Source organism: Polyodon spathula, chromosome 12 (assembly GCF_017654505.1).
Source record: "Polyodon spathula isolate WHYD16114869_AA chromosome 12, ASM1765450v1, whole genome shotgun sequence".
NCBI classification, from domain to species: domain Eukaryota; kingdom Metazoa; phylum Chordata; class Actinopteri; order Acipenseriformes; family Polyodontidae; genus Polyodon; species Polyodon spathula.
In genome coordinates, this window is record NC_054545.1 from 40,826,850 (window position 1) to 40,841,372 (window position 14,523).

Genomic DNA, 14,523 nt, shown 5'->3' on the forward strand with positions numbered 1-14,523 from the left:
CTGGAACAAGACTTCTGTTCTAAGCACCCAAACCTGGACTCCATTTCTCGTCACATCAGACTCAAACTCAGTCTCACATTGTTGAATTCGTTCACTGACCTGGCGTTTTTGTTGTTGAGGCTCAGGGTAATCTCGTTCACACAGCGGGGGTGGGTCATCACCAGGGTGAACCCTGACTGGGGGGGGGGTGGGGGGGCAGACAGAACACATCCTTACTGCTTAGTAGTTGCACCCAAAACCCCCAGATGAGGTGTTCATAAAAATAATTAGAGGTAAGAAAACATATTTTAATGCCTTGGTTACTTAGAGTGACTAGACATCCCAGTTTGAGCTGGACCGCCCCCTTTTCCCATCAGCTATCTGGTGTTCCAACATTTTCCCCAAAACTTAAAAAAGTCTATGTTTCCAATGGTGCCAGATAGCACCCCTTATATTAATTACATAAACAATTGGCAATCATAATGGTTCCAGGATAATATTTTCATATAGGTTACTTTACTAAATATAAAGTATGCAAAATTTAATTAGGGGTAAAAATCACAATACATAAGTTACAAATCTAAAAGGGAAGATGCAGTGTTTTTTTTGTTTGCTAGTTTAATGTGAAAACAGTAATAGTGGTAAATATTCAGATAAGAAGCATAACAAAAAAATATATATATATATATATATATTTGTTACTGTTCTGAGGTTTAGAAATCTTGTCACTCTATGGCTAGTGTGCCAAGAAATTAAGTTTAGTATCATGGATTTAGCAGGGTGTGTAATTTAGGTGATTTTGGGGTTCCCATCTTGTTTTGGTGCCGGTAGCTAGATATGTCACAGAATGTGTAGATACTCCATTGGCAGTGGTGTACCTGATAGTTCATGATGGCACGCAGGCACATGATGCAGACATGGACGTCGTCCTTTTGGCTGACAATGCGAGAGTTGCGCAGGGCCTTCCTGCTGTGCATTGAGTTAATCCTGCAGGGAGGAGGAGGAGGAGGAGACACGTCAAAACTGCACTATACTAAACACACTTGAGCTGCATTCTACTGAGCTCTGTTGGCATCCGGACGGGGATTCAAATGGAATATTTGAATACTCTTTGTCTTTCCAAGAAAGTCTTATTAGTATAATTTGAATAGCATGTAAAAATAGCAGACACAAATTTGTAATTCAATTCCATTTGCACTGAAGCAGATTTGCAGGACTACTTGCTGAAATCCAAAACATCAGACAGAAGATGTTTCTGAAAGCCATTAACCCAAACTAGATAGTAAGAGTTCAATAATTACTGGACACAGCTGAGTCTACAAGGAAATAACACCAACTCGGTATCAGTTTCATTCAATGGAAGCTGAGGTTTTAAAAGCCTCATGATGTACCAATTCTGTACTGAGTTGGTATACTATAGGGTACACAGACTTGGAATCCCTATAGAACTACATGGGGCAATCTGTGACACAGTTGTATAATGACTGTTAATTAAAGATTAAAGTATATATGGTCAAAGTGCATTAAGACAAACTCAGATTAAACACATTTCCTGATACTATTAATTTTCTACATGGTCCCAGCCATTTTTAGCAGTCGTTTACTGTAAATTTCTTCTTATAATACAAATGCCTTTAACACAAATTTCCTGTTTGTATGAATTATTTTGGAGCCCATCCAGGGAAGGAAAATGAATAAAACAAACTGATCAAGTCCAAATGGCTGAGTGTAAAGGATTTTGGAAAATGTATTAACTTGCATCAATATTATTTCCATGACACATAGAAATGAGTGTCCAGTGCAAAACAACATGCATTATCCTTCCAGACAAAAGAAAAGATGTCAAAAAGCAGAGCATAATGCACCACCATACATAAAAAAATAAAGACATTGCTACAGATTTCAACATTCCTACAAACACCTTCTCAACCGTTCTGAAAAACAGGAATGTAATAGCACAGGCTTAGGATGTGGATGAAAGTCATCAGTGTTTCCAATTTTCTCAATACCCTGATGTTGAGGACGCCTGTAAAATGGAGCAAGCAGATTTCAAATTGCATTGTATACTTTTTTTTTTTTAATTTAGTTGATAAATTGGTAAATGATTTTTACTGCAGTGTTTGCACCAATTTGGAATCACCAATTGTGTTACTATTAATCCCGGGTCACCGCTGCAACTCCTCGATGACTCAGGAAAACGGAAGCTGAAACATGCGTCCTCTGAAACATATTCCTGCCATTTTTTGCACTGCGGATCCACAGCGAAGCCACCAGACCTATAGTGCCTATAGGACAACACAGATCTGAATGTCTCCACTGCAGACGCACAGGCACCCTATCAGCCACAGGGGTCGCTGGTGCACAGTGTGGATGGCCCTGCCGAGCTAAGTCCTCCCTACCTAGACGGCGCTCGACCAATTTTGCGCTGCCCCCTGGGAACCCCTGGTCACGGTCGGCAATGACATAGCCTGGATTCAAACCTGCGATCTTCAAGCTATAGGGCGCATCCTGCACTTCACGCAGAGTGCCTTTAATGGATGTGCCACTCTAATGTATACTTTTTAAAAGTTCACATCGAACTGTATTTTCAATAAAAAAAACAGTACTTTTAAATGTATAATACTTTTCATTGTACTGTAATTGAAATTTGATTTCAGTGTTATTGTAACTTTAATAAAAACTGGCACTATGCATTTGGCTTAGACTAGTGATAATAAGAATTACTGATAAGATATTTTTGCTGGTCCCTTGAAGTTAATATTAATGAGCGTTGACTGTATTTGGTTTATATATCTCTGTATGTACCAACTGTGTCCTTTCATACCAGCAGATACAAGTATTTTAGCCAAATATGTGTGTTTTCCACTGTTATAAATGGTATTAATGTTAAGTCATGTTTTACATGTTTTCAGAAGTCATAGATTACACAGTAAATACGCATTGCATGCTTGCTATTGTTCATGTATAGTAAGTACCTGGGCAAAGCATTTATTCAGAGAAAACCCAAAAGCTCACAGCAATTTTGGAATTCGCTCTAGAGAAGCACACATACCGTACACATGGCTTTGGGTGGGTCAGCCTTTGATGGAGATATTCCACCCTTCACCACAGAACAGAGATGCAATATTTTGTAGGAAATATTGTGAAATGGAATTCAATTACTACCATTTACTATAAAGCGTTACTAAATTATTTTAGTTTTGACTGACTACAACAGATAAACACAGACATCTCTCACAAAAACAGGCATCAAAATACAACAAAATGCAATCCCCTCTGCATGTTGCCCAAAAGAATGTTTTGATTTAAAATCCCATTGGGTTAGTAGTATACATTTAAAAGGTTTGGGTTGTCTGCTAAGCTATTTAGCAACAATATAATTTAACAGACAATGTGCTGTTCCTAGTTCAGAAGACACCTGCTCTTTCAAACTCTCTGTATGTGTTTTCTTATACTCACCACGTGCAAGTACCCATCCAAATGAAGCATTATAAAGTAGAAAATAGAGTTATGGATACATGTACTATAGTCACACAGGCCTGGATTAAACTATGCACAGAGGACAGGCATGACATAGCAGTGTTACAGCACCATTAAAATACATCAAGGACAGTCCATGAACAATCATAGAGTATTGTTGTTATTCCATGAATAAGGATAGCTGAATAACACAGGGATTTTTATGGTTGTCCTCATGAATGAAATCACCACAGCGCTCTGAATGATCATGGGAGTATTCTGTTTCTATAACTAGTACAAGTGTTTGGACAAGATAGTATATTTATACCGTTACTTAACATACTGATATCGGAGAATAATTTTCCTTTGATCAAGCCCCGTATCTGCTTAGCAGTGCAGTGTAATTTGGAACAATGCGATTCTGTCTTTGTATTTAATTGAATGGTAGCTAGATTCCAAAATGAGATCCGGTAAGAAAAATATTCACTCACAGAATATGAAAAAGTTATTCAATGCCAGTGCAGCCAGGTCTCTACCTACCAGTTCTTATTAGCCAGGCGCAGCTCATCCAGCTGTTGTGGTGAGGACCTGTGACTGTCAGAGAGGGACCTCAGCAAATAGGACTAGTAGGCTGCCAGAATACTATTAAAGTTACCCAGCCATGTGGCAAACGTACTGGCTGAATAGGAATGCTTGAGGATCACCTCCAAGACCCAGTACTGTTTGTTGGTGCAAATACCGCCGTTGGACAGGAGCGCTAAATTTGGCACCTGTATCAGGACAGCAATTAAAGCCTCTACTGGCGGAAATTGGTCCAGGCCCAGCGTCTCCACATTGTGCACCCTACATAGAGTGTCCACAGACCGGAAAACAGCAGGAGCTATAGCTGGATGACCCCAGGACGACTGGATCTCAAAAAGACAGTCCGGGTGCACTGGTGTACACAGGAGAGGTGGTAAATTACAGAAAAATACAATGAGAAGAATTTCTCTCATACAAAATACAGTAATAACGCTTACTTTAATTATACAAACTGTGTCATAATGTTGGCTGAAGCCAAAATGAGAAAATAACTCCAGCCAGAGCTATTGCAACCTGGCAACTGAAGGGCGACTGAGGCCGCCGGCTTCACACAGGGTACAAGGCAGCAGTGGGATATAAGAAACAACAGGCTGTAGTGCAAAATATATGTGCATTACGTTTGTTTAAAACTATTACAGCATAATAAATTATCGCATAAATTATGTAAAACACAATAATCTGCAAAAATTATACAGTCATAAGCAACAAGTACTTATGCGATAGGCTCCTCCTGTCAGTTCTTGAAAGGAAAAATTGCGTTTTTGACCGCAGTTTTTTATGTCCTCGGGGGCGGGCCATGACGAGCAGCTTTGATATAGCTCATTCAGGTTTTGGGTGTTTAAGAGGTAAATACCCATTCGGTAATGGTTACATTTTATACTTGAATGGGTACAATATCTGTAGATGTAAGAGGCTCTCCTGCCCTGACTCACCTGACAGTGAGGAGCCGGGTGGATTTTGATGAGCTGTGGGTGGGGGAATTGCCGGCTCCCTTTATCAGGTCTTCAACTGATCTGTCCAGCGACTTCCCCTTTTCAGGAGTCAGGCTGCCATTATCCACACTCTCAATGTCATACCTGCAGAGACACAGGGAAAAAAAAAAAAAAAAAAAAAAAGTTTTACAGAACACACGTTTGCAATTTCTTTGATTGCAGCTTTAAAAAAAAAAAGGTAATACATTTTATCCGGTTGGCACTTCCTTTAGCTAAATAGTTCTCAAATGCATAGTTTTGAATATAATACAAATACATAATGTTAGGCTTGCATTTCCTAAGTCATTTCACCCCTGCAGTGTCTTCTGGGTCAAAGCATGTTACTGGCCGTTAGTCTATAGGGGAAGCAGCTGAAGTGCATAACTGGAAAGATTTAGGCAATTCTTTTGTTATTGACAAAGTCCCAGCTTAAACTTTGGGGGTGAGCCTAAGGGTCGGCAATCTGCTGGCAAGGCTGACAAGACCACATTGAGTGCTACCAATGAATGCGAAGGTCTACACACATGGCAGGAATATCGTATTGACATGCACACATTCTGCGATAATTTGTTACTGGCTGACATCTTGCAGTGCAGGGTTTGCTTATGGTCACAATATCTCCAAAGAGACTATATTAATATCATTTGATTGCAGAGGTGCCAGCAAGCTATTGAGCGAAGTGAAACTAAAATGATAAAGTAGGTATAGAACAGAAGGCTGCCATGCAGTCAATTAGCAAATGAGAAAAGAAAATGCAATAGAAAGTCAGTGAACCATTGATATACAGTGCCATTGAAGCCAGCTCTGCATGGAAGGGTTGTGCCAAACTGTTAAAGAAATTAATATTTAAAACATTGGCTCTATAACTGGCTCTTAGATTATAGATCATCTGCTTTACATTCTTTCACTGAAAGTACTGCCAAGCACTTAAAAATGTGTTTTTCCACTGAACCAATTTATAATATAAATAATTTACAATTTTGTATCAGTTATGCATCACGCACATATCAAGTCTAATGCCTTTAGTGTGGGAAACACACACACTTACACATTATCCTGCCTTCAAGCTTTCTTATTGTATCTTACAAATAAAAATGTGTTCTTTAAACAGACAAGTAAAATGCCCCACAGATGTACAGTGTCAATGTGTTACATGACACTAAAGCACACATGAAAAATCAAAATGCAGCTGTTTCCAAATAAATTGCTAAAGCAGTTTAGCAGTGCATAGTTTAAATGTGCAGAGTGTGCCAGTCACCCCGCTGTGACAGAAACTGCACTGATTAAAAGCACTCTCTCTTATCAATAACTCCTGTGCAGCACTGCAGTGTAATCTTGTTTACAGAAAGCCTCCATCATGACAACTGACAACTGCCATGATTTCCGTTTGTTTAATGCAGCAGATATTGCAGTCTACTGGGGCCAGGGCTCTGAGGCCACAGAATGCAGCCTCTGAGATGTGATTCTTGAACGATCAGCACTGCTTTTAAGATATTAAGTGCTGGCGACTACTGTAAATTTACATGGTCATTTTGCAGCTTTCCCATGGTTATATAATGCATTGTCCATAGTTTACCATGAATTTAAATTTCGTTTAATATGCTTTACCATACTTATCTGAGTTTTACAGCTACATTGCTTATAGTATCTATGCTTTACTGTGATTTCACTGTGCCTTGTTATACTTTGCAATGCTTTTACTATGAGAAACTTTTATAAGGGCTGTGCTGGTTAATATTTAAAAGAAACTAAGTTACAAAACTAGACAAATGTTTGGGCTGAAGTATATTATTCACTTTTATAATATTATAAGTTAAAACTTTTAAACTCAAGCCAAGCTGACAAATGTTTCGGTAATGCCTTTGTTCCTTGCAGTTTAAAAAAGTAGCAATTAAATTAGCAGTGAGAGAACATACAGTTAGACACAGGCACCACTAACCACAGAATACTTGTGCATTCATCTACGACTTACAAAATATTCTGACTATAATCACATACCTAAAAGGATTATGAATTCTATTTCTGTATACTGTAAACCCAGTAGAATATGAAGAATAGGAACATCAAGACCGCTAGCATACAGTCAGAAATATTGGAGAGAATGTCCTGTGATGTCAGCACACCAGTAAATACATAAGACTACATTTCACTTTTTACATGCTGATGTTATTCATTTTTTAATGAATTTGGCTCACAATGTTTAAATGCTCCCAATATCCTAATGCACCTTGTTCTCCCTGCTGTATATGTGCCTAATATAACAATAGTGGATGCCACATCCCATCTTGAGGTTGAACATAATAGCTGCAGTATACTCACGTGACAGAGCATTGAGCGAAGGACAGGTAGTCCACCAGCACATCGAGGCCTCTGTTCTCTTCATTAAGGAACTCTTGAGCCCACCTGGGGAAAAACAGAGGGAGAGCTGTCAGGGAACAGCCAGTGCAGGAGGATAAAGCAAAGGGAATTGGCAAAGAGGGCAGTAAGGGAACAGACAGTGCAGGAGGACAAAGCAAGGGGCATTGTTAAAGGGGCTGTAATCTAAAATAAAATTGCCAAAATTGTTTAATAGATCAATTAAAAAAATATTCAGTGAAAAAAGACACTTTACAGAGCATTTAAAAGGGACCAAGAACAAACTACACAGAAAGAGTAATTGAAACTGCAAAGACAAGTCAAAAAGGAAGTTAGAAAGGCCAAGTGAAAGATAGAAATGAGCTTTGCTAAGGGGGCTAAAATCAATTCCAAAAAGTTTTCCAATATTATAACAGCAAGAGAACATTCAAAGAGCAGGTAAAATGTCTAAGGAGGTAGAAATGGCAAAATCATAGATGAAGAGAAAAAAAAAAAAATGTATATATATATATATATATATATATATATATATATATAAAATGCTTTTCACAGGTTCTTACAAAGGAGGATATGGGCGACATTACCCCACTTATCGACCTGTTCCTATCCAGTTTTAAATAATTTTAGCATAAAATAGGCAGAAGTGTTAAAGGGACTAGGAGCTGTTAAAATAAACAAATCCCCTGGGCTGGATGAGATCCTCTAAATCCTCTAGAATATTGCGTTCAGTTATGGTCACCTCCCTACAGAAAGGATATTGCTGCTCTAGAAAGGGTACAAAGAAGAGCGACCAGAATTATTCCGGGTTAAAAAGGCATGTCATACAGACAGGCTAAAGGAACTGAATCTATTCAGTCTTGAACAAAGAAGATGACGCAGCGATCTGATTCAAGCATTCTAAATTCTAAAAAGTATTGACAATGTTGAGCCAAGGGCATTCAGAACAGAAAAGCGGAGGCACTTTTTACACAGAAAATTGTGAGAGTCTGAAGTCCAATAATGTTGCTGACACCCTGGGATCCTTCAAGAATCTGCTTGATGAGATTTTGGGATCAATAAGCTACTAACAACCAAACAAGCAAGATGGGCCGAATGGCCTCCTCTCGCTGGTAAACTTTCTTATGTTCTTATAAGGGAACAGGCAGTGCAGGAGGCCAAAGCGATGGGGCACTGGAAAAGAAGTCACTAGAACACACTCTTTTGTCTCAACTGCTGTACATATTTGACATATGAGTGGATCTTAAAGTTTGATATTATGGAAAAGCATTGTACAGTTTTGTAAAACAGTCCAGACAGGCCAATTCACAACAATCAGCACAACCCAGTGTTGTTGTTGATATAGAAGTACAATACATTTTGTACATTTAAAAATAAACTTTGATTTTATAAATATGGGGTTTTAATCTTACATGTCGACATGTGAGTATATGAATCTAGTCTGCCTCTTAGCTGAGGTTCTGTCTGGATGAATGAACCAACTGCAAGTAAAAAGGGCTTCCAACGTATTAGGGGAGAGAATTGACAAGCTAGTACAGGACTATATAAACTACAGCTACGGACAAAAGTCTTGCATCACCTAGAATTTTAGGATTGATACATAATTTTAAAATATAAAACTGAATGAATGAATATAACTGAGACCTTTTATTTACCATCATTCAAAGAAACTACAAAATAATATTGCAAAAGTCTACCGGAAGCCATAATAGCAGTAAAGTATTTTTAGATTAGATTAAAATTTGTCAGTTTTTTCTTAAGTATAGGGAAAACTACAAAATGGTATGTAATTCAATATGTTAATGTAACATTATTCAGCAGGTTTCATTCAACTTTATGAAGCAAAATTAGCTAATTCTGTAGGATGATGCTAAATGCCTGGCCAGAGCTGTAGGTGTGAGTGGAACAGGGTCTACTGACATGCCCTACAGTCAAATGACACTCCGGCTGGACAAGCTGGAGTAAAGAGCTTTGGGAATCTCTGTCTCTTGTGGTGCAGATGAAAGTACGTTTGGGTCCTTCAGTGTCCACTACTCACCCAATGTGGTTAGTTCGAAGGGAGATCTCCAGCTCTCGAAGAACCTGTGTTGATTCCTGCACTCGTGTTTTAAACTGAAAATAGAGGAAAAGTGTTGTTCTTTGTTTTTTCAATTTAGTTTCCATGAAAGGTGAGGGACAGTAGCACTGGAGCACCTCAGAACTGACATGCAGTATCAACCTATGCCTGGGGAATCTATTGATTGCATCAACCACCTATCTGTGATTATCACTGAATTACCACTAAAACTAAAAGAATGTTATAAACAACCTTGTGAAAATCCCACAAACTTGAGGCATTCTCTCTGATCCTGTGATGTCATTTATGATCACATTCTTACAGCCATCTCTTTTAAGTTTACCATTAAGGAGCTGTGTAGTCACAGTGTTCAGTCACGTGCACAAGTCTGGAATTCATAGTGTCATATTCACAGTGCTAGGGACAGTCCATGATTATGGCCTATCCTTTTTGTTTAATTACTACAGTACTTTTGGTTTATAAAGCACCCAGGGATTCTTGTAAAGGGTGCTGTATGATACAAGCTGATATCCATTCCACAGTAGGGTAGAGTGGGTACCCAAGAGTGGGCTTACTGACTTTAAGTGGTTGAAAATCAGCTTGCATCTTACACAGCACCATGTACTGTATTTTTTATAGTATATAGTTAAACAAGAAGAATTAAACAGTACAACTAATTTTAATGAGACGTTATTTCCATCTGATACAAACTATCTGATACAAAGACAATTCAGATGATTCTTCCACATCAGGTTCTACTATGTTTTATAAGTGAGATTAGAACAGTACAGCATACAACCCACCTTGCGGCCTAGCACCCCCTGGTCCAGGTAGCTCTTCAGTTTGTAGATGTAGGCAGAAGGGGGGTTCTTCACCTGAAAGCGCTCCTGAGAACAAGAGGACAGTCAATGTGAGAGACCTGATCTCCACATGCCCTGAGAAGGATTCAGCTCCCCTCCCCCAAGAGGCAGTCTACTATGGAGAACAATGTGCTGGAGTCCAGTCAGCATGGCCTGCTGATCAAAGATCATTATCAATTTCACTCTGTGAAGTTTTTCCCTTCTCCTCTGCATTTATCTTACAGAGAGTTGTCCAAGGCTCAAAACTCATGTCATTGTTATTGGTCCTCCTTTTATTGTACTGAAATCTTCACTTGCTTTTATAGGCTATGCGAGTATTTCAAATACAACGCTAAAGACAGACTGCTACACCTTTGCTGTAGGCTACATGCTCGGATTGCAGCTAGAATATTTAAAGTCATTTGGTACCAGGAAGTAACATTAACTTTTCATCTGCAGGGTGTTCTTTGAGGTATCTGAATATTCCATATGTATGAAACACAAGCAAAGTATCAAATGTTCTCCAACTGAAGATGGGGGGGGGGGGGGGGGGTTGGGTTAATAAAGCTGGTGCTAACAATATGTAAGAAAATTGATTTTAAAACCTTGGTTTACCAGGTGTTAATTTGTAAAGAAAATAGGTTAATAATAAGGCTAAGGAGAGCTTTTTTAATAGATCTAATGTACTGACCTTGATTTACAGTAGCATCCATATATGCTTCAAGTTCTCATCTGCTTGTGGGTTTCATGCCTTATTGTTAGTGTGGGTAGCTTCCTGATGATCTTTGCCTAGCTATGTTTTAACAATATGTTTAGGTTTGAACAATACCAGTGGCAGGCCGACTAATCTCATGAACAGGAGCGACAACCCTGTTGCTGTTCAGAGTGCTCGTTTTCACTCAATTCATGGAACAGGAAAGTATTTTTTATTGTACATATCGTGTGTATATAGTGGGGTTTTTTTTTTATATACACTTCATAATTTTAAAATGGTGCAATTCTCACCTGTCAGACTAAAAGGTACCACTTCTATAATGGATCATGGTGCAGTATCTGAAATGGAGCTGGATTTGATAAACCTATAGCCGCTAGGATAAGGGACAGCTAGAGAATTTGTTCAGGTTTTATTCTGGAATAACTATGGATAGGTGTGTTGATGACCTTCAGGGTGATTCCCCAATAATGTAAAGTGCTCTAAAACATCTAGCTCTGGCTTATCCTGTCAGGGTGGAGGAAGAGCAGATTAACAAACTTGTTGGCATCAGTCAACTAAACAGCTTATTGTTATTGAGTACAGCAAACCTACTGCATGATAATATACAGGTAAATTACTCAAAAAAAATGTCATGAAAATGAAGATGTGTGTCTAACAGCGCAGCTTTGATAAAAGTCAAAGGGGCCTTAAAAGCACAGGCCACAGGTTACCAACAACAAACACCTGATCTTAAAAACTGGTCAGAATTCAAGCAGGTCTATAAAGAAGAAGATTGTAAAGGAAATCTAGGGGGTGAGGTATTTTTAATCCCTCAATTTTCTGACATATACAGTCATTTGAGACTCTAGGCCTTGTCATATTTTAACATTATGAGTATATGCATAATGCAGTTGAGTTGGGGGCCGGGGGTCAGCTTGTGAAAGGTATTAATCTCTGGGGCAATTTCAGAACCCCCCTCCCTCTGGCTTATTGTCAACCATAATCAAATGCTTAAACTCGCCCCCCATAATTTTTTTGTCAATGACAACCACCAGTGATGAAGTAATACTTGAATACCTCCTTTCTTCAGAGAGGATTTTCCACTTGTCTGTGACACATAATTGTCATAGCTGCCTTTACAAAACAGCAGCTGCCTACACATTAGTGTCACAAGCATGGCATTTAGGAGTGAGAGAAATCAATTAAAATGTTATAGGTTGGGTTTTTCCTATGCAGTCAGAATTAATATCTATTGACTGGGCTGCATAGACAAGCATTTCCCAGGTACAAAATGAATGTGACTTTGATGCACCGATAAATTAGTTTAGTTATTTATGTCAATGCATTGAGCTGTAGCATTGTTTTAAATGTACACACACATTTGCATTATATAAATATATTTCAATAAATAGCTATAAAATAAAATAGTTTTGCTGTTGGAAAGCAAATGTTCATATTATCCAACACATCTCTGTATCTGCCAGAGTCCTTTATTGAAAGCCACTAGATGTTAACAAAGTAAACAAAATCTAATTTTAAAACATACATTTTAAATAATGCATCTTATTTTAAGCATGAAACCAATTTGCTGTCCAAGCACTGAATGATACTTATACTTTCATGTTTTAACATAAGTGTCAGATGATACAAGATTGACAGCTGCTTGATTGGCTACACTTCAGTGCAAAATGTATGGTATTCGTTTTTTCTCTGCTGTACAAAATGTGTATTCATGGACTCATTTTAAATATGGTAAGAAGCTGTACATAACATTAAGAAGCATTGTTAGAAATGGTGTTATTTGTAGAATTTCTAACATAATAACTTCCTTTATAAAAGTTGACTATAGTAAAAGCATATCAAAGTGTAATAAATAAAACAGTGAAAGCATGGTAAAGCATTGGTAGCCATTGTAAAGCCCAGAGCAGTTACAAACATGGCAAACCATAGGAAACAATAATAAATGCATAGTATAACCATGAGAAAAGCATGGGAAAACTAAAATTACTCTGCAGATGTACTGTGGTAAAAATTTATAATGGTTAATACTGATCTCATTTTTATATCTAAAGCACTGTGTAATTATCTTAAGAAATTAAACACAAACAGTTGTACTTGCATTATCAATCCTGAATTTTAAATACTTAATTACATTTTGCACAGCTGTTAGGGACAGCTATTTTCATAAATGGCAACTATGCAGGATTTTCTGTGAACCATAATCCAGTAATTATTTATGTATTAGCAGTTTATAATATTAGTAGTATATAATGCTCTCCCATGCTGTGGATATTGATGACTTTTCATGTAATGTCAATTTAATAATTTTCAAATGTGCATTTTGAAAGAAACATTTGTTGTAGCTAACAGGTACTTTAATTTAAAAACATGACTTCTGGTATTAAACTGAGTTAAGGTTCTTAGTTTGCTTGTCTTCCAAGAAGTCTTGCTGTTTTACTTCCTATGGCATTTCACCTGAATAGTGTATCTGGGGTCAATACATCTTACTTACCTGTTTGCTAAAACTTTCAGAACTGTACATGAATTGATGTTCATGGAAATGTATTGAATTATGTTAGTTACAATGACTTTAACATGCTTTCACTTCTCTTACAATGGCCTACTTTGCCTTTACTATAGGGTCCTGAGGCAGGGCTGAGACCCTGCGCATGAACAAATGAAGGATCTGGATTGTGTTTTAATTGGTTCAGTTAATTTTGGCTGTAGTTCAGAATACATGCTGGATCAGCAGGTTGTGTTCTGGATCATTCAGCCCTGTGATTGCTTTAGCTTGTGTGCTTTATCTTGGGTAATTTTTTATGTGCATTTTTGTTCGCATGTTTTGTTTGATTTGTCTCCTGGGTGTGCTATTCCTGCAGCAAGCCAGCTTTGACTATCCACCCTACCACAAGGCACATGGATGTAAGAATGAACAGTATAATAAGTATATGTACTTAGTAATGCAAGATCATTAAATGTATTTAACTGATTTATCCCAGCATAACCATATAATATTAAGAGCATTTCTTATGGTTGAATATAAGTGATTATGTTGGGTAAAGTTACTGCTAACTCTTGTGTCTTTATTTTGTGTTATTTATTGCTATTTGTCTATTTGCTTCATGCTTATGTGACTAACTCACCAATCACACCTCTGCAAGCTTAATGTCCCATTCATGAATAATTAGCACACACCCATTCCTCTTCTGTGGCCATTAAGAGACCATTCACACTTCTAGCAATCAGGGGTGGAGTCCACACTCCAAAATGGTATATGTAGTGAATCTTACCGCATTCTTAATCAAACCATTTGTCATTGAACTTAAGTTTAATTTGGAATTTCTAACATTACTGCCAAGAAACCCAACAGCAAACAAAGGTATCTGTAGTGTCAAATTTAAAATTATTTCAGATATTTTAAAGCTGTTAGAAAATACTACCGAGTTTGAACTACCGACACGCAGCTCCGTCCTGAATTTCAACAGCACACCACTGGATTGGAATGTAAACAAATTCAAAACTAGTCCAACCTTTACTAGTTCATTGTGATTTTCAGTTGAAATGAGAGAAACGTTTGATAAAAAGAATACT

The 14,523-nt window shown here is 37.8% G+C and overlaps 1 protein-coding gene across 2 annotated transcripts in view; it reads right to left on the reverse strand.

The window, feature by feature from the left end:
• Window positions 1–14,523, reverse strand: part of LOC121324585 (formin-like protein 1) — a 62,641-nt gene that overhangs the window by 34,846 nt on the left and 13,272 nt on the right. For both annotated transcript variants that reach the window (XM_041266647.1, XM_041266648.1), the window contains exons 3-8: window positions 10,203–10,286; window positions 9,382–9,455; window positions 7,311–7,394; window positions 4,953–5,096; window positions 858–966; window positions 100–176 (exon numbers count right to left, since the gene is read on the reverse strand). In XM_041266647.1, the coding sequence (XP_041122581.1) occupies window positions 100–176; window positions 858–966; window positions 4,953–5,096; window positions 7,311–7,394; window positions 9,382–9,455; window positions 10,203–10,286 (572 nt within the window). The remainder of the gene's footprint in view (window positions 1–99; window positions 177–857; window positions 967–4,952; window positions 5,097–7,310; window positions 7,395–9,381; window positions 9,456–10,202; window positions 10,287–14,523) is intronic.